General features: G+C 24.3%; 1 protein-coding gene across 2 annotated transcripts in view; it reads right to left on the bottom strand.

Annotated features, from left to right (window-relative positions):
- LOC132917112 (potassium channel subfamily K member 18-like) overlaps window positions 1-23,032 on the bottom strand; it is a 129,765-nt gene that overhangs the window by 23,621 nt on the left and 83,112 nt on the right. For both annotated transcript variants that reach the window (XM_060977681.1, XM_060977682.1), the window contains exon 3: window positions 17,571-17,741. In XM_060977681.1, the coding sequence (XP_060833664.1) occupies window positions 17,571-17,741 (171 nt within the window). The remainder of the gene's footprint in view (window positions 1-17,570; window positions 17,742-23,032) is intronic.

Here is a 23,032-nt window from a genome sequence, read left to right as displayed (position 1 = left end):
TTTTAATAAGCTCTCAGTACTTAATTAAATACACATGACCATTTTAAATGTCATGGTAAAAAAAATATATATATTTTTATCATTGTCATGCAAATGATCTTTTGGTTTTGTCTCTAATAACACTATTGTTTACCTTCTTTTCATCACGTTTCCCATAGCATACATTTTTTTTATCACCCAACGGCAATCCCTCTGTCATATTTCCACTGTCCATTGTTTTTTCGCGTAATCCACAAAAATGCAACTAAAGTCAAAACATTTCGCTTTGTTTTTCTATGCACTAGGGAGAACGTTTTGGGGGAATTAAATACAATATGTTAGTAATAAATCATTTTTTTTTTTATTAAAAAGTGTAATCAATGTTTTGTAATAAAAAATAATTTATCCTTATAATTTTATTTAAAAACGAAATTGTACACAAATATTTATATATTTTTTTTTTGTTACATACTGATAAACATTACAAACTCACTCAGGATTAGGTAATCTATATATGATTTATCATATAAATTTACACTTATTTAGACCAGAGATCTTCATAATTTTTAGGTAGCAAGACACTTTATTTTTAAAACATTTCATAGATTGCATCAGTAATAAAAACATTAAAAACATGTATTAAATGATTAAAAATATACAAATAAATAAAGATATAGTAGGTTGTAGGTCGTAAATCTCCGATTTAAATAATATAATTTGGTAGCATATTACCCGAAAAAAATTTTAGCATATTTATTACCCTAATTATCTGATCGAAATCGCTTTTTAAGACCAATTAAAACCGACAACTTCTATTAGTACTCATTCAAAATCTAATACACATTTTTATTTGCATTTATTCATAAACTCACAGTAGTGTACATATTATACTTTTATAAAATTATTAATTATGTTCAATATTTACCATATTATGTATATTTTAAATTTTAATGTGAACAGTTAGATTTCATTTATTTTCAGTAACTTTCAATCCATCATTATTCTACATTAAGTTGCATTTTAATGATACATGATACAAATAACACGCATACAGTATAATTATTATACTTTTTTTTATAGCGATATATAATATATATTATATATATCATCAATGGGTATCTTAAAAATTAACACTATTATAATTTTCGATTATACGTACATTTTTTATACATAAATACAACAATATCGTAATGTCAATAGTTTTAACGTTTTAAGTTGTTTTTTTGTATAATTAAAAAAAAAGTACGTATCATATAACTTGAGGTTCATATTATGTTAGAGATATTGTCACTGTTTATAATAGCATGTCTTATTTTCCGCTGTACTACACTTTAGTAGAATTGACAAAATATAAGATGCGTGTAGTGTAACGATTTATTGCATTGTGTATAGGTTAAAAACCAATGTTTTTGACTTAAATGCTTTCGTGGAGGATACACAGCGACAAGGGACCTAACGTCAGTCTATGGTATATAAAACACCATTAATCTTGTCTTTTTATTAAGCTAAACGATTATGTACTCTAGAAAGGTGTCCCCCGCGCAGTGCTGGGCGTACAAAGATACACTCACTACAATTTTCGATCTCTGATAAAAACCCTATTAAACATTCGAAAAAAATTCATTGGTATTAGATAAACGTTACGTATTATAACTGCTATTTTAAGGAATTTATTAAAACCTTTGTCCGTAGGTACTGATTGATTGTATCTATGTGGCGTGTCACAAAAAAATATCTTATTTTGAGTTTAATTGGACATTGACAAAAAATACTAGGAATTTTAATTAAGACTCTGATTCTCTTGTGTGAAAATATATATTTTTTTTCAATACTTATATATTAAAGTCACCGGTGTCTAACTGTCTTTTATGCTTCCTTGATGAATTATTAAAGGTTTATGAAGTTTAGATGACGATGCAGAGGCTTAGAGGTTGTGAAAAAATTACATAGGTTCAAAGGAAAAAATGTTGTTTCATTTAAAATTCGTATATACGTATATTATAATAATATCTATTGACCGATGGCAAGAACATGTGCGTAATACTATACAACATAAAATTAACATAATATCGTAATTATTTGTAGATTATGGTTCATTTCGTTTTTTCGGTATTTTCTGGCTGTGGTTGTTTATTAAATATGACTAACCTACTAAACAGTTCAGACTATAGACGCACTTAAATATTAATAATACAAAATATAATATTACATCTAGTGAACTTACTATTATACAGTTTAGATATTTAATGATATTATAATGTGCAGTACTGCAATCTATGTATATTACCGTCGTTTAGCGTACCTTCTATAATATGATATTATTATAAATTTATAATATAAAAATATTATAAAAAATAATGTATTTTTCAAGTTTGCAAAAAATATACACAAGCTGCAGATAACTTATTACAATGAGTAATATCTTAGCTATTATTTTATCGAGTCCACCGCCAATTTTCGAACATTTATTTTTTAAGACGAGTATAATATTACTAAGTATTACATAGATAATATTATGTTCATCTAATTAAATGTAATAATATTTTTTTCTCCTTGCGTTCATTTGTTTCTTCATAATATAATTAAAGATTATATGAAAATAATTAAAATAATAAATAGTTTCACATAATCCGTGATGTTATTGTGTAAATTCTCATTAATCGCGTGTTTAATTTTACGAGTTCATTAGTACATTATATTATCGAATAAGCCGCTTTATTTTATTTCTCGGTAATTTTCTATACCTGTTTTTGTAAACACACACACACACACAACGTACCTATATGATTTTAAAGCGCACTACTATTATATATACGTAATATCATATATTTATCATTTTGATACCAGGCTAAAAAAAGCCACACATCAGTTACAGTGGTTATAAAAAGTAAAAACTATATGGGTTTTTAACGATTTATATTATATTATAGCCACGAGTCAGAATGACCTAGGTACTCGTCTAAACGGAATTAAAGCGTTAACGTCATATATTCAGATCGATTTTCGTTCCACTGCGGATTGTGGATCGCCCTTTAAGATACGACTGTTACGTATATTGTGTATAATGTGCCAATTTGCGAGTGCTGTTTGAATATAATTTTTCTACAATTTTGATCCAAAAATATTACCATACACTCCGGAAATCTCTATTAGAGACATCTGAAAACAATATAGTAGGTAAGCTATAAAAAAAATAATATCGTCAACATTTATTATGGCTAGTCGTTTATAAATATACAGTCCACTGTGTGTTATAATATACCTATATACATGGTTTTTTCGTAAAAGATTTGAGTCGAAAAAAAATAAATTTACGATAACTATATAGCCACCATCGCATATTCGTACCATATAATGTGTTCTGTATCCAAGGCCGTTTTGATAAAGCGGCTGACTTACGCGCGTTGTGGGTATTGTATTGAAACTTATCTGAACGTCGTTGTAACCGAAAATGCACGATGCAACGTGCTTATTGTTCGAAACAAAATGGGTTGGAAAATATTGTCTATATGCAGTTCGGACGTTATTATTCAACCACAGACCGTAAATCGCATGAACCTACGTGCGTTTTATCCAAAGTTCATCTCGTACCGAGGCATATTCTAATAAAAAGGGTTCAATTGCAAAGTTAATAAAACGCGCATAAAAAATAATAATATACCTATTATTATTATTGGTATAGTCGCGAAGGTTTTGTTGTCGTCGTTCAAACGGGACGTTTCGTTTGCGTTTCGCGTGGATGTCCCTCCGTTCTCTTATGTATTGCTTTCTGGAAATAATACTATAATAATAATATCGCATTTCCTCGCAAGTATAGATTGCGTTAATAAATTATTTTTTGATTACCCGTCAGTATATGTTATAGGAAAATTAGCTTGACATTGTGAAACACGTATAATTATGATTCCAATAATGAGAAATGTTAAGCCGCGGATAAAATTCGAAATCCAATAGAATTGAATAACTTGAACGTTATTACGAAAAATACTAATACGCATTTGATTAACGTTTGACAACACACTTCTAATTAATTATTCATATTCAATAGTTTTTAAACCTTTGTCAAAGCCTGACGATCGTTTATTGTTGTGAATAAACATCAAGTTTACACAATGTTAAATATAGTACATTAGTTGTATAAATATACGTAAACGATAAAATATAATATTATACATATGAGTATACAATAAACATATGAATAAATAAAAAGCTACGATGGTACACCTCTTGCGAGTAAAAATTTAACAACGTGTAAATTACAACTTAATAGTATTAGCTATAGGTGCACGATTATGGCGTATCGTGCAATGATACATTTGGTATTGAACGTTGAATTTAATTTCCGATTTAACTCGATATAATTTATATCAACACAATATGTATTCACAAGTGTTTTGGTGTAATCTATATACTCAACACACTGATTATATTATGGTTTATACGTATATATGTATAATAAACGTGTATGTTCAACCATCAACGAAAAATCAATAATATAATATAGAAAGTATGCCGGACAAAAATACCAATCCAATCACATTTAAAAGAAGAACCATCTACTTATAATTAGTACACTAAAGTTTATAGTTGTTTTCGGACGGCATGATGTCTAAAAGATTATCGATCTCCCTTTTACAGTAAATAATATAGTAAATCAAAACCAGAGAATCATCGAGACGCTCCTATTTTATTCCCCGATGATATAAACCAACAGACAGTTTTATAACTTCTGATTGAAATTGAAATCCATCATAAAATTACCGCGACTATTTTTCATTTTCATTGCAAACATTGTTTTCACTGCACAGAAAGACGGTGAGATGAAGTTTTACGGTAAGATAGCAAGTAAATATAATATAAGTATCTATATTGATTTTAAGTTATGTATTTAAAACATAATATTATATATTATATATTTATTACTGATAGTGAAAATAGAAAAATAACTTATCTTTTATACTGTATAAATAATATAAATAATCTATTAATAAGGTTATATTACATTAAATAATTATTATTATAATTTTACTACCAGCAAAAGTGTAGTAGAATAATCAGCTGATCAAGTGAAAAATTTACAGTAGAATATGGTGGGAGGGAGGAGAGCTCGTTTGAAAAATAGAAACTTACATGTCTAAATTATACTTTTTAAGTAGTAACTTAAGAATTTGAAAATATAGTGTTTAAAACTATATATTAAAAAAATCCCGTAAATTGAAATTTGAATAAATTTATTACTAAAAGAAAAACAGGAGTTATCCTGCTTGGCGAATTACCCATAAAAAGGTATTAAATTAATAAACTAAAAATCTTTATATGTATATTTGATAAAAATAATAAATAAACAAACACAATTAAAACTTAAAATAATATTTATAAAATAAATACATGTTTGTCAGCACTTAAATACCTATGTTAGGCTCACTGGTATTTGAATAAAAATTATTAAGACTATGAAATTATACGGAATAAAAATGTATTCATTTTTAAATAAAAACAAAAATTTACCTGATTTAGCCATATAATGTTTACAAGTATGTATCGTAGGGAAAATAATGGGAAATTGTTATACTGTTTCAATTAAAAAAATCCTTTATACATTAAAAATTAATTTACTAATTATATGCAAATAGTCATATTTTTTTTTAATGTTTTAAGATAATGGTGTATACTTAATCATGCACAGAAAATATACTCAACTTAAATAATTTTTTGATGACAATACTTGTATAAATGTATAATAAGTTTAATTTGTCTCATCTGTAGCTTATCCATTTTTTATGTTTTTGAATTCTTCGTTTGTCATACAACAATCAAAAATATTTAAGATAATTTGTAACATCTTTCTCGGCAAGCTAAAGCGTATATTGTATAATGATCATTCGACATTTCTACCTATTATAAATATAATGCTCAGCAATGGTAAAATATTTATTAAAATTTTTAATTTAATCCACTTAAACTTCACGGAATTTATTTATTATTTTATAATTGCAGGTAATTAATTCATTCGAAATTTGTCCATTATGCTTCTATCAAAATATTTGTACGTACTGTTTGATTACGCGAAAATCAACTCCAAAATATACATGATACATTTATAATTATTAATATACGTTCATAAGGGCACTATGTTTTCTCTATTTCAGTATTCTACTTATGCTCAAACTGATGAATCATTTCATTAATGTATACACTAGTAAAATCAATTATTAATTAAGTATGATAATATGCAATATTCTACACAGCATACCATAGATCAGTGTTTCCAAACTGGTGTTTCACGGAACGTAAGGGTTTCGTCAGCCGGTGCCAAGGGTTCCGAGAGAAATTTGGGAAAATATAAATTAATTAACAATATTTTTGATTTGAATTATGATTTGAATATAGAAAAGCTCCAAAAAGAAGTTGAGAAACACTGCCATATATTATATAACACTTTAATAGATACGCAACGCCGATGCAATCATTCGCATCGTTCATTATTATTTTAATTTGAATTCGACTTACTTGCGGTGTATGACGGGAGGAGGCGACGAGCAATGAGCATCTACCTGTTTCTTGCCTTCATATGCTACTATTGAATCAAATCCAAATTAAAATAATGAGTAGTAAATAATTGCATTGGATTTTAATATCCATATAGTATATTATTTAATCTACGAGTACGTATATATGCTTAAAAAATGTATAATCTAGAATACAACCCATAATATATATATTACTATATTGTAATTTGGATTATCCATCATAATTACATTAGATCGTAATTACTACATTTTTATATTACGCACATAATATAAATTACATTGTATTATATATAAATGAATACATAAGTGTGTTAATGAACCTGCATTTTAAAATTGTTAATTGCAAGACTTGCCTATGTTTAAAGCAAATATTTTCATATAGTCGAATAAAGTTTTACACGTTAATGATGATTAATTAAATGAAAATATCTTTTACTTTTTTATATGAAATGTCAACGATAGAGATATTACAATTTTTTATTTAAATAAAATGTATATAGGTATAAGTGAGTAACATAGATGGTTTAAATTATAAATAGCGTTCAAAAGACAATTGTATATATGAAAACAAATGGGCTAAATTTCAAAAGGAATATAATCATAAACTTAGAAATATAATATAATTTGTAAATTTAAGAATAATACCTTTTATGCATGGTTAACATCTTGTAAATAATAATTGTTTTAGTTTGTTACTTATTATTCTCCATGAAACTATTCACCGCTATTTCTGTATTTTACTACTACTTTAATAATAATAATAATACAACAGCAATAAGCACGCGACTTAGACATCATCAAATTATATTCGTGATATCAAAACAAACAATAATTATACTGTCCCGAGTATAGAATTTACTTGTTTCGAGGTTTTCATTAAAATCTAATAGATTTCGAAATTAAAGTAACATAAAAACGTTAAACAGAGTTTTATAACTATAATAACTATAATAATAATGTACACAGACATTGAAAAACCATATAAAGATATTACTAAAACCAAAAATGCATTAATATAATTTTAATTATTTTAAAACAAAAACTTATTATATTTGATTGCTTAGGTAGCACACTAGTATGCACGAATTCGTGATTTATGATTCATGATTCGTGATTCGTTAAGATTTGTCATTTATTATTTTATTAATATTTACGAACTAAACCTTCATACTATTCGTGTATATTCACGATCAGTGGGTAACAATTGGCATTTTTTTTTTGAGTTATTTATTAACGGAACTAACATTTTATATTTGAAGATATAGGTTATTTCGGGAACGTCCAATAACTTTTTTGTATGTTTATTTTGGATTTTAAGTAATTCTTAATTTGATTGGTTTATTTCAGTGTTTCCCAACCTTTTTTTATTTAAGGCCCCTTTTAGATTTTAAAAATCCTATGCCACACCTCCCCCCACAAATCAATTTTTTCAAAAGATTAATGTTTTATTTTTTAATAAGCTATTTAATTAAAGAAAAAGTATAATTTAACATTTTAACGCTACAATTTAGTTAATTTTAAATTTAAATACCTACTTATTAGTAGGAATAAAATAATATAAATAAAAAAAAAATAAAAAAAAATAATTATTTAATTATTTAATTTGATTTTGAATTTGTCAGTGTAAAATAATAACACAAAAAATACTAATGTGACTAATGACTGCCCTGAGATTGGTGTTATTTAAGTGTCTATAAAATATTAGGTATAATACATATTACATTTAGTATTTTAAATTAGTTTTTATTCTACGCAGTTATACATTACATTGCAATCAGTTATAAACAACAAAAATGCAAATGAAAGATGAGCACCCCCTTTAGCGCCCCCCTAAGAAAACGCCCCCTTCAAATTAAAAAAATTCCACAAGGGGGCGGTAGCGCCCACGTTGGAAATCACTGGTTTATACGTTATCAAATAAGACATTCACACGAAAGAAAATCTATGTCTGTTAAGAATAAGTTTGCTGTAACATTTTGGGTTTTGGTAAGTGTTGATAAAGTATTAAAGTCTCAGTATTTTATTTAAAATGTTATCTTAAATTGCATTTGCATTAAAATTGCTGCCAGCGTATGCAAGGCTTTATAAAATAAACTTGTAATTAATTAAATTGTTATTCAAATTTTAATTTATATTTCTAAATATTTTAAAATATATAAATAGATTATTTTGAAATAAAACTTAATACTAGAAATTAAAATTTTTAGTTATTTTTAAATAGCGTGTATAAGTTACTCCTTAAAATTAAATTCAAAATTCATTCAACCAAAAATGTTATATTCTCATCAAAGTTTTAAATTTAAAATGTCTTTAATACAACTTATGATTTTATTAATGTACAATAAATAATAATTATGTTATGTTAGTTTAATTATATTATGATAATATATTGATACTATTTTTTTTTATATATTTAATGTATCTTAATTACTATCTCCATATTATTATATAATTCATAATTATAAATAATATAGAAAATATTTAAAATTATCGATATTAAATTGTAAATAATTTAGTGTATAAATAATGTACAACTATATAAATATCTGCCAAGTACAAGTAAAAGGTAATAGATTAGATTTTGAAAAAAATAAAATGCTTCACTATATTTTAACCGTACATAGCATGACATTTTTTTTTTATTAAAAATATCATATGTTATATAATTCCATTCAACAATTAGGTATAGGACAAATATTGTAAAAAAAATGTATTTTCCCACTACATATAAAGATTTAAGTATATAATGCATATATGCACTTGCATGCAGTTATAACTTATAATACCTAATCGAAACTCGATTGAATTACATTTTTTTTTTTTTATTGTTAATAGGTACCTTTAATAAACATGACACAACTAAGCTAGGAACATTTTATATTATTACAATATTAAATAATAATATAGAAAAATAAACAGTTTATATAATAGGCTCTAACAATTTTCTTGTATAAAAAAAAATGTTCAATCAATTCCTTTTGACGGTAAATACTAAGCTGATATATATAAATAAAATAACTAAGGGAAATAACAGTCAATTTGTTAATATTTAAATTTGGCACAAAATATAAAATATAAACTTATTGTAAATTTCATGTTTACACAAAGAAAGTAAAATGGAAACATTTACCATACAAAATGTTTATTTTTAAATATAAGCGTGTTAATACTATACAGATAAAATAGAAACATATATAATAATGTGATTTTATAGTTATCATCATTCATCAATAGTTATCGCATTTAACTTCAACCCTTGTAAATTTTGTTTCTCGTCTACTCCTCGATAAAAATTTAATCAAATATGAAAATCTTCAATATTTATTTAAACATTTTCACAAAATGTTGACGCATGGTGAATAAATACAAATTCACTATAACTGTACACAAATTTACTCATTTATATTTCGAATCGTGTTCTTTGATTTTTTTTATCGCTCTTCAGAGCGATAGCCACAAATCAATCGTAAATAGTTCTGGACTGACTTAAGGCAAGGAATTACAAATTACGTCCTAAGCCATTTACTGACCTCAATGAATATTGAACCGAATAATGTAAATCTTCCTTATAAGCGTATATTAAGTTATAATGATAAAAGTGTTATTAATTTATATTATACTCTTGTTATTAATACTGTAGCTGTATCCTGTTATTAAATTTATAGGATAATAATATTATGTCTATTGACTGTGTTAAATGCTGATACGCAAACGATTTTGTACCAAGGTAGAAATCTCTTATTCGTGAACTTATTTACTATCTCAACATAGAATTATGTACCAAATACGTATAGGTATACTTATATTATTGTAAGCTCCTGTTCAAGATAGTAATGAGTATTTAATCGTATCTTTACAATTTTTAAGGTAAACAATAACAGACAGTGTATTATTATCGATTATAATATAATATTCATTTTAAATTTAACTTAAAAAATAAAAATTATAGAATAATTAATAAAAATGAAAAGTTTTCTAAATAATGTAGCCAATAACAAAATAAGTTGTTATATTTCTGTGCATTATTAAAAAAAAAATAAAAATAATAATAATGGTAATAATAATTTATTTTTGTATAGCAAATTTTCATCAATTTTTATAGAAATATTAAAATAATTGTTTTTTTTTTTTGTAAAATCACAATTTAATAAAAATGTTATAGATGGATTAAAAAAAAAAAACCACTACATTTTATTATATTTGTAAATATAATAATATACCAAGTAACTTACACTTACGTTTTATTACATAATAAAATTAACAACTTCCGTATTGGTATTATAATAAAAATACAGTTCACAGATAAGATGAGTTAAATTAAATATTTAGTATTGTTAGTATTTTATTAGCATACAAATTTATTCCAAAGCTAATTTAAATAAGTGGATTTTTTCTCTACGCCGTGAATTTGGTTATCTTGTGTATTATTCTTTGGGCTGTAGCATAGCTTAATCTCGTATATTATATATTGTATAATGCAAACATGGAATATATGTAGAAAATAAATAAATCCCATAATATTATATTTTTGTATCTAACTTATAAATACAAAAAACTGTAAAAGTATATAATAAATGATCATGTTTTATGTTTTATAGTTCTATACCTTAAAATAATTTGTTCCGTTTGAATACTTATCTTGTTTTTTTATTAAATCAATAATGTGAAATGAGAAATGTGTAAATTTGTTTTAGAAAATAATATCTTAAGATAACAGGAGGAATAGATTTAATTCAAACTTATTATACTTATACTGTACAGTGTACATATTAAATTGTTATTTTATCGAAAATAAAACAAATATAAGAAAACAAAAATTAAATGAGCATAATCAAAAATGGTACAACGAACGCGCACAGAATACGCAAATCTTGATAAAAGTATCTGAATTGAATGTAATTGTAGATGATGCAATAGTAATACAATTTGATACTTTTGCTAAAGATTAAATTACAAAGTTTTTATTATTCCAGCAGATAGTAGAAAGTGCAGTGAATAAATACGTAGGAAGTATTATCTACGTCATATGTACGTGGTCCAGGTACTAGTGATATTGCAATCCATGGTTAATCGTAAATGAACATTTTTTAATATGATAATAGTTTGAGGTAAACACTTATTTATTATTTTGTAGACAATGTAATAATATACCGATGAAAAAGGGAGACAAAAAGATAGTTTTCATTACTTTAAAAAAAAAAAAACGCATTAAAGGTAAATATATATATAGGAATTATAATTGTTCTTATTAATGCGATAAAAATAATGATGACAATAATATTGTTCAGAAAAATGTTAGGACAAAAATGCTCATTAACTATAAACATTTTTGAGAACACAATTTTTAAGTACCCTCATTATACTTAATGGAAATCTAATGCTTTAAGTGTTATCTATTTTTGTTTAGATTTGAAAATTATTGAGCGTAGATGTACACTGGGAGATTTGTTTCAACGCAAATCAGTAGACATGCTGTAAAATTATTCAAATAATATTATTATTATTTAATCTATGAAAATATAAAGCAACTTAGAATTAGTTTGAAATTATGACAAATTATGTTATACAACAATTGAATGGATTAAGATTACGCAATACAGATATTTGATAATAATGATAACTGAACCAATCCACAAAAGTTAAGAGATAAAATTGACAATATGATTGAGTTTTGAGCTAAAAAGGACTTCATGATAATATTACAAAGTGTGGAGAGTAGAAAGTACGTAAACATGACAAAGAAGAGCAATTAAGAAGGATATGGGAGAAAAGTTGAATCAGCGCAGTCAGAATAACTCAAAGAAGGAAACCATTGAAAGATAATTCGAAGAAATTCCTCGATTAAGATTTAATCGCATACAAGAAAGACGACACATTTTGGAATCCTCGGTAAGGTATATAACATATTTTAATTTCATTAAAAACTGGCAAAAAACATAACACATTAAACCAAAAATGTTTTTAAATATTATTTATTAAGTGAAATCAATATGTGATCAAGGTTAATGATCGAGGCAATCGTATAGTAAAAATTGCAGAAATTTAAATTTAAAATTTAAAATAAACTTTCATAAACACCATTTTATTTCATAAAATAAAGTACCTACATTTTATTATTTATTGTATTAGATTATTATGCTAAATTATATTAAAAATTATTTATAAGATAGGAAAAACTTTAAAGTTACTAAAAATAATTTTCCATAAAAAAAGCTAATTATAAAAACCCAATTAAGATGATTATTCACACTGAACAAAGTATTAAAATATATATACAAAGATTTAATGTTGCTGTATATTTTTTTTATTCTTATAATTGTTACTATAATATAGTAAAATATAAATTTACGATTTTTCGAATTATTTTAATTTGAAATAAATCATTTATTGAAGAACAAATTTGATATTTTTAAATGTTCTTTAAAACACAAAACAATGATAAAAAAATAAATAAATATTATAATTGTTTAGCTATCACAGTTTTATAAATTTATACGTATAGGTATATAAATTTTAATCTTTTATAAAACTATGTTGATAATATTATTTTACGATATCTTCATTAATATAGATTGGACATTTTAATGGGTAAATTTCTTCCCGTGTGTATGTTATATATTATTAAAATAATTTGATCACTCCAATACTACTTACCTATATTGATTGGTTATCAGCTTTCAGTTAACTGCTAGAATTATGTATCGGTATCAACATAATTTATTATAAGTAATATTAATATATGATTATGATTTAGTATAAGTTTAACACTTTAATGCGTTCTCAAAGGAAAAATATTCCTTGTAATAAATATTTTAAAACAGTCATGTCTATATTGCGATTTTTGGGTATTTTAAATTTAAGTGACAGACTGTTTAGTGCTGATACTGGTTAATTAGAAATTAGTCTATAACAACACATTAAACGAGATCTAATAAAAAGTCAATTGATAGATGAGACATTGAGTAAAACATATTAAATGTAGAGGAAAAAAAATGTAATCGATCTTAATAATGCTTAATATGTCTTAATCGTTTATTTAATATGTCCAGTCATGTTTAGCATGAATAGTTGAAGATTATTTTTTATGTGAATGGACGTATTGCTTAATACTGGCAATTTATTAAATTGTCAAAAATCACCATTACTTTTTTCTTTTTTTAATTTACAATACATGTTGTATTTTGTATTTTTCTACGTTTTGTATTCCATGTATTTTATACAAATAACTATGTATAGTACTACATAAATTTAACAGATTATAATTGTGATATTTACATCCTATTTCGATTCATTACTGATATAATACCGTACAAATAAGATGTATTATATTATCGTTTCAATAGCATATATAAATCTAGTTTATTCACAATTAAAAAACGGACGGCACTTTAAAATATAGATAATTTATTATTTTTTGTTGGTTTTAAAAATAATGTCAATAAAATAATACATAATATATAATTATAATTCATAATTAATTTAACAGAAACGTTAACTTATTACTGTTATTTAAACAATAAAAAAAAAATCCATGAAAATATTTTTGTTTATTATATTATGTCTTACATAACAAGAATATTTTTTTTTATAAATTTATAACATTGTCACCAAATTAATGTAAGCAATTATTATTTTCGTACTTTTTGTGAAAAGTAAAAAAAAAAATCCAAGAAACTGTTTTTTATAGGTTTGGGTATAATTTTTTTACATGAGATGGAGTTGTATTTTACTTAGGATTGTTTAAAGCATGTGATAACTCATTGTTTCCAAATTTACATAACTAAACGTTTCATACAAACCCGGTCAAGTGGTTTTCTACCTAATGTGCATTGTTCAAATAATATTTAAATTGATTATATTATATTTTAAATGTGTACAATGTTTTAAAAGCAAAAGTTTTGTGTTGTTGATTATTATAGTCATATAAAGTAGTATCGTAGTTATAGTTTTATTTATAATTTTTTGAAAAAAATGTATTTAATTTATTTTGGGTGCCAGCAGTTTATTTCAAGCCAAATGATACTATTATCAAAATCTAACTCCCAAATCTTGAATTTGCTTTTCTTATATTTTATTTTTTATTTATCATTTATCTGCATAATATACACATCATTATTTTTCCCACAAAAATAGCAACATATTTCAAAAACAAATAAAAGTATAACCACTCTCATTCAATGATATATTTTTCTTGTATAAAATTGAATACACAATTTGCCCAACTTTGTATAATACAAATAAAATAATAGATTGCTTAAAGTTAACTAAAAAACATATTTTTCAAAATCAATAAATTAATTAATTTTATTAATTTTTTATTATTATTATTATTATTATTATTATTATTTTTTTTTTTTTATTACTTCGATCGTTGTTTTCTTTTTAAAGATACTAGACCATATATTTCTTAAAGATATATAATATGTATTTTATTTTATATAAGTAGATACCTATTGAAATAAATTACAAAAACGTTGAACGTTCTAGTATAAATACAAATAATGAAAAAAAGAAACTAAGACTTGACAGATACTCTTCATGGCGTTATTTATTGCATAAAGTGAATTCAGACGATACGTTTTCTTATACTAAAAAAATAATTCAGTTTTCAAACAGCAGCAAGAAAGTAACTTATATATATATATATTTGTCAACATTTCATAATTTTTAAAATAAGATTATTTATATTATTATGAAGCCACTAGAAGATTGAAATACAGAACCTGGGTGGGTAGAGATAATAAACTTTTTGAAGTAAAAAATTACCTGGTGTCTTCCAGAAGAAAAAAAGAGGGCTAATAAACTATAGCAATCGAAATGTATATAAATCACAGTTAGTGTCACCGGTGTCGTGGTAGACGAATAATGAGTCCTAATTTAATTTAATATTTATGTTCTGCTGAAAATGTTTGTTTATATTTTTTCCCATTTTTGTTGCTAGCTTTTCAGCATAATAATTCTAAAATTACTGATACCTATAATTTCTATTTGAATTCACGACGGTGATACAGTTGAATATCGTAAACTAAACGAAAAAATATTTTGGTCTCGTCTAAATCTCGCTTCCATTTGGTCGTCATTCAATTTTTTGATTTTATAGCTTCACAGAATTAAAACTTGAACCATTTTTTTTATAATTTTAACATCAAATGATATGGTTCAAATAATAATTAACAAATTCTAGAGAGATAACGATCAAACACCCAATATGATTCTATTTTCTATGTTACACAGAGTGCCTTATATTGTACTATTATTACAATCACTTAATTGTATTTAAGCGTGGTTATTATAATACGCATAGAGTAAGGTATTTAAATGGTGAAATAATATAGCTATTTCCGAATGAATTGTAGTTTTGGATGCATTAAATACTTTTTTTTTATTGCCATTATATAATTATAAATTATGTGGAATAAAGAGCTATTGTTTAATTAAAAAAGGTAACTAACTAGGATGGTATTAAAATATTTTTTTGGAATATGATGGCTTATTATTCGTTTTACATTAAAAAATAATACTGTCTATTTTTTAAACATCATTCATTAAAGTTTTTATACAGGCAGAAATATATTATCTATAAAAAGATAAAAATAAATACTACAATAATATTGTAGATTGTAATATATTTATTTCTTTAGTTAAAATATCTAGTAAAAATACCATTGTAAGCTATAATGTAACTCAAACCAAACTTCTATAAATACACTCAAATAAATAATTATTTACTAAGTTCACAAAGAGAACTTTGGATTTCATTATCTAAACAAGCACTATGTTGACAAGTTTATTTATACTGCTATAGCAGAATTATTATTATTTGTAAAAGTGTTTTTCAAAGATTTTTTTTTTATGGAATTCGAGTTATTCAGACAAAGCTGCATAATTTAAAATGTTTTCAACTTCACAAATTACTTTATCTGATCCTGTGTAAAGAGCTTTAACCTAATCTTAAGTGTTTATATGACTTATTATTTTTATGATAAGAACATAAATAAAATGTTTAGGTTAAAAATAAATAAAATAACGTTTATATGGAACAATGATTAAAATAATATCATTGCTTTAGCTTTTAATGCGGATAAATATTATATTTCGTGTTGGGTTTACGTTGATATCCAACCACGGTAACGAAATATCAACCGCACTATGTATGGAATATTATGGGTTCGTCATCGGCACAGAAAAAATAACTCAGTCCATTATACACCGAGATAATATATTTTAAACGAGCCTTTTTTTGCTCCAGGTTATTTAATACCTTGTGTTAACAATAGAATATTAGTTTGCATAATATTTTAAATAAACACACACACACACACACATACATACACACATCGTCATAAAAAATATCTTTGGCGTACCATGAAATTTTCTTTAAGTAATCTTCCATAAAGCAGTATAATATATTATATATATATAATACAGTGTATATGGGAACGCGAAAAGGTCAGAGTAATATTATCTACAAGAAAAATATGTTTTAGTCTCAAAATTAGATTTTCACGTTCACCCACTACACAACTGTATGTATATACACTATTTATGTATAATAATGCGCGTTTGGCGTATTATAATAATAATATACTATAGCATTGCGCTTACATAGAAAAAAACTTTGTTCGGTGCTCCAGGGTGGGGGAGGAGCTAAAATATGAAAAACCATTAACGATATTACAATTGATAATGCACACAAACTATATACCTATATATTTATATAAAATATAGAATTTATATATATATTATCATGCACATACATATATGTAAGTGTGTGCATAGGACGTGGGTATGTATAAAGTTATATATAACACCGTCTCGGTATTCAATCAAGTCGAAGCGGAACTTCATTATCCCCATGCACGTGATATCCGTGATTTTTGTAGGGTCGATTGGATGTAGTGGTTCGGGGGGGGGAGTACACTCGAATACATATAACACATAATATACGTATATTTAGAGGTGTACGCTGCAGACGTGATAATATTACGTTTTAACCCTACAACGACTGGTACGTTTTTTTTTTTTTTTTTATTATTTGTTAAATTAAATTTTTTCCCTTACCCGATTTCCTCTTAGAGAAACAGCACGAGTGGGAGTATGCGAACTGGAAAGTGCCGGCCAACAGGGACCCCAGATTTGATATGCACAGCAACATTAGCGGCACGCCGAATAATGCGTAGACCATAGTTACGATTTTGCCTTCTGGTGTTTTTGGTGCCAAATTACCGTAGCCTGAAAAAAATACACTCATTTTATGAACAAATAAATATAAAAAGAAAAATCGATAAAACGAATAAGAGAAAAATACGCTGTATGAACGATTCGGTTTAAAATAATTTTTTTTTTAATTATAAAAAACTCGTCGATTCCTGCATTATATCTATATAAAATATATCACAATAAATTAAAAGAATGACTATTTTAAAAATAATCTAACAATATAGCGATACAAATTATCGTTTTTGCACATACATTTTAAAACAACTAATAGCTATATCCTATATGTATGTACACATTTTAGATTTTTAGTAATTATTTGATTTTTGAACTTTTGAATACATTTTTTAAGAATTTCGATATAAAAAATCGTTCGAGTAACTGTGTACCGTTCTAGTGTTTAACGGTTTATTGAAATGGACGTATAAAGTTTGAATTATTCCACTGTTAGTATTAAATTAGGTTGACATAATTTTTTTCTAAAACATTGAATATGTAATAAATAAATTATCATGTTATACTAATAATGTTATTTATTTTTAAATAAATATTACTTAACCGTTAAATAGTGTAAATAGATTATAGTATAAACAGGTATTATCTATAATTTAATCTATACATATTTAAACAAATTTATTGCGTAGGTATAGAAAAATGTATAATATATGTAAACGTTTTATGTCTCCACGAATAATATTTTTGAATTATAATAAAAAAAAGAATATTGTTATGCAAAGTACTAACTAGAACCAATTTGCTACCCGAATCACTCTTAAAGACTAAAGTGGAAAATTGTAGCATTTTTACTGCTCAAAAAGGTCATAAATACGTATGAGAAACCTATTTTATTTTAAAATTTTAAGCTTTTTGACTGAGTGAAAACATTTCTATTGAGATTAAAACACAAAATAAGAATAAAAAGAGATAAAAAATGTACATTATATAAAGACAAAATTATATTATTATAAACACTTGGTAAAAATTTAAAATGTCTTAATTTTGAATTATAACAAAATAAAGATATAATTTTGTCAAAAACTGGTTTTGTGTATAAATTCCCGTTTTCCTTAAATATTTTGGTTTTCCGATGAAAATAGTATATATATATATAAATATATTATTTTTGATTAATCAAACTAGAAACCACCCTAACGTTGAATATAAAAGTATTTTTATTGTTCCAAATATAGAAAATAAAAAATAAAAGATGAAAAATCCGCCATCTAATCATCAAAAAAAGTTATTATAAATTGTAATTACATAATAATTATCTTAAATCAAAATTATTTAAATAAACCTATTTTATTGGTTCTTTTTAGTTATTACAAAATATAATATAAGTATTAAGTTATGACTTAAATCATGTAAAAATGTTATTTTCAAATCATTTCGAGATAGTGAATGTTTTAATGTTGATTGAAGCACCCGGTATTATAAAAAATATATTACAAGCATGATATTTGTAAAACTGTATAAGTTTTAAGAGTTTAGTTTTCGTTTAATAATAATTACTACAACAAGAAAAATTTAAATTAATGGTTTGTTCTGTAATTTGAATTTAGTAATAATATATACGTATATTGCACGTTTCAAAAGTTTTTTAGACACTTTGTTTAACGCCTTATATTATTGAAGGGAAACAAATAAACTATTTTTAATCTTAAAAAAATACTTAAATATTTAATTAAAAATAACCATTTAAATAATTGCTTTCTAAATTCAAATGTTTAACTATCCAATCATTATTTTAATTTTAACTAATATTAATTTCTTAGAAGATTATAAGTAATTTTGACAGTTCAAACACATTGCATTATTTATGAATATTAAATATTAAACTATAATCTCCATTGATGAATATTGTTGGAACATAAAATAGGTAATTTATGAGAATTACATAAATAATAACATTTTAAATTTTTTTCTGTTTACCTTAATTTTACTATAACTATTTAGAGTATATAAATGAATATAAAATTAAATTTTAAATTTTATTTTAATCAATTTAAAAAGTAAAAATAAAATATTAACTATAACAAATTTAATATATATAATATTATTTTAAAAAATGTCTATACTTTTTGAATTTAGAAATTAGTATTCACTGCTATAAAATTACCATTTATAATATTTTAAGGTCAGGCAACTGAAAGTAGTCAAAGTATTGTGAATGGTAAAATCACATAATGTGTAAGAATGTTCAATAAATAGGAATAATTATTTTACTAAAGTTGACGACAGCATTTTGATTCATTTTAACTGTACAAAATATAGTTATTGATCGACTTAATAATATTTGAATATTTTTCATTCGGAATTATACATATTAAAACAACTTTTATTTGAAGTTAATAAGTTTAAGGTTGATAAGTAGATAAATAGGCACAATTAACTGCAAGTTTATATAGTATAATACAAATGAAAAAATAAACTTACACATTACGATAGAATCTGAATAATTTTATTTTATTTATTATAAAAGTAGTTTGTATTTGTTTGGCTAAAGAAACTATTCATATTACATTATATTTGTAATAGATTTAAATTATAGATTTAAGTTTATACTATATGGTCTATGGATACATCGAGTTCATAATAATTATATTTATATAATATTATGTATTTGTAAAACGTTACATATTGTACAATGTACATACATGCATATTATATTAAGCCAATACAAAGTTTTTACTTTTAAGTGTATTTATTTTCGAAGTATTAGTTACAGTTATTATAAAATCAGTTTGTTATATTCACATATGTATATTGAATTTTTTTTTATCATTCTTTAATGTTAGGGTTTGACGCATGTTCTATTGTGTTTTATTTACATTGTTTTGTGCTGCGTTTTATTTGATAACAAATAGTTTTCTTTTCTTGACGAGAAGTTAAGTGCATAAGGTGGGCAATAAATGTTATGTTTGTTTTTTATAAAGTTTCAATAACTATTTAAACATTAAAACAAGAAGAGAAAAATTTAAGACATATGTATAAAAGTAAATAACTTTTGGATTTTATTCGTGGGGATTTTATTTGACTTAGGAAATACTTTGAAAGTTTAATATTTTCAAATACGTTGTTATATATTATTTTATGATATTTGATTAGGTACCTTCTTTTATTTTGAATATTTACATTGTTGCTCGATGTTAAAGCTACTTTTTAACGATTTCGTGTTTTTGCAAATAATATCATTTTTATTTTTTATAGTACTAAATTGAGGAATGTAAGTAATTCTATTTCCGACCAGAGTACTGTCTTCATTCATAGTTTGCAATTAATTTTAGTAGAAAAGCAAGGAGATACTTTGTACATAAATATTTAATAATTTATTATAATTATTATGTTTAAACTGTCATATAATTATTCCTCAAGTTGTTACACAATTGAATATTAAAGTAAATGCTATTATATAAGATAAAATTGTAAGTAACGTATTATATATTATAATATTATTATAGAATTATTTTTTGTTAAGTACTTTTTGTAAGAAATTTAGTAGATAATTTTATGACTGAGATTCATTTTATAATTTTATTAACATTGTTTATTACACTCTAATTGCTTATTCAGATTTCATTAAAAAATTAATCTTTAGTTACAATACCTACCTATTTATAAATATTTATTTTTATTAGTAATTCTTTAAATAAAGATATAAACAGTTATTTCAATTTAAATTCACTTTGAATTATTATTTTATCTCATTTTTCATATTAAGTATTTTTCTACTAAATTAAATACACCCCTTTGTAGCAGGTTACTCCAAACAGTGATTTATAAATATGATAACTGTACTACTTTTCTTTTTTTTTAATAATTTGTAGTTTTATAAGTTTAATAAATTAAGATAATACTGCATGCTTTCTATTTAAACCAGAATTTAACACAGACCTAAAATATGTGGGCTACGACAGAAGAGTGAAATACATTAGTACATTACTATTACTTATAAGATAAATGGTAACGACTCAAGCGGAAATGGTGCCATGATATGATAACTTAAATAAAAAGCATAAGGTGTTTCTAATTAAAGACTTCCTAACACGTTATCATCATTCTTCATTTTTTATTTTAATCGTTTATTTCACGATGCATATTCCTAGTTTTTGTTCTATAAAATGGCTTGCGATTCTCATTCTTAGTTATTGAATACAATAAAATTAGCACGTAAAGTATTCAATTCAAATATATAAAATTAACTTTGAATTCGTAAGTATATCTATTTTATTCGTCGTGCTTTTATAAAAATTGAGTTCATTATTAATTAGTCATTACTATTAATAAAATGCTGTTATCTAACATTCATCGAACTTATTGCTGTAGATAAAACGCTGGCGCAGATGACATGCAGTGGATCGTATCCTTTGTTCTCGAAGGCTATGTCCCCAACTCCAAATATAAATTGCGGTACAATTAATAATATAAATAACTCTGGTAAAATAAACAAAACTACACTAACTTACTTGCCTAATTAATTATATAAATTTTAATATTAATTCTACAAAAAACTTTGGATCCAGCTCTTTGCACAATATGTGCAATCCTACTAATGATACCTTTCGGTGTAGACCTAAAAGAAAATCGCTCAAATTCTTCTGAATCTAGCTTTCCCAAGTCCTGACAATATTAAAGTAAAAAAACAAAAAATGAGCTTCCATGCCGTAAGAAATAGCTTATAATAAAGTTTTCATAACAGACAATGTTAGATTGAAGTTATACGCGATGTTTAAGCCACCAGATTATGGTGTTCTATTTTAAGTCCCGTTTAATCTTTGCGTAGGCTACTTCGGGTCAATTCTATACTCATTAGACGCAAATAGAAGTAATTGACATAAATAAATCAATAACAAATTTTCTAGAAGAGTTAAAAAATATTCTAAATTATCTAATATAATAACTCACCTAAGTAATTTGCAGTATTTTAGAGAAAAAAAAATTACTATAATAGTATCTTTTAAAATTATTTAGCAAATATTATTATCGTATTTCAAGTATAGGTAGTACCTATACATCTTAAACAAAATACATAATATTGTACTATACATATATACCAATTGTATAGATGATATTTTTTTGAATCAAAATATATGTTTAAAAAATGTGATATTGTATGTTCCTAGTTATTATGAATGAATTAATATCAGTCTATATTTATATTTTTATATAGGTACTCGTATATCGACTATTTTCGATTAAACACGAAATCTCGAAAATTAATTGTTCTATTAAGTATGCATTAATAAATAATGTAAATTTGGTAGGTAAGTTGTAATATACATGTAGAAAATATCCGATAAGATCGG

The sequence above is a fragment of the Rhopalosiphum padi genome, chromosome 1, assembly GCF_020882245.1.
Source record: "Rhopalosiphum padi isolate XX-2018 chromosome 1, ASM2088224v1, whole genome shotgun sequence".
NCBI classification, from domain to species: domain Eukaryota; kingdom Metazoa; phylum Arthropoda; class Insecta; order Hemiptera; family Aphididae; genus Rhopalosiphum; species Rhopalosiphum padi.
This window is presented reverse-complemented; position numbering and strand designations above follow the sequence as displayed.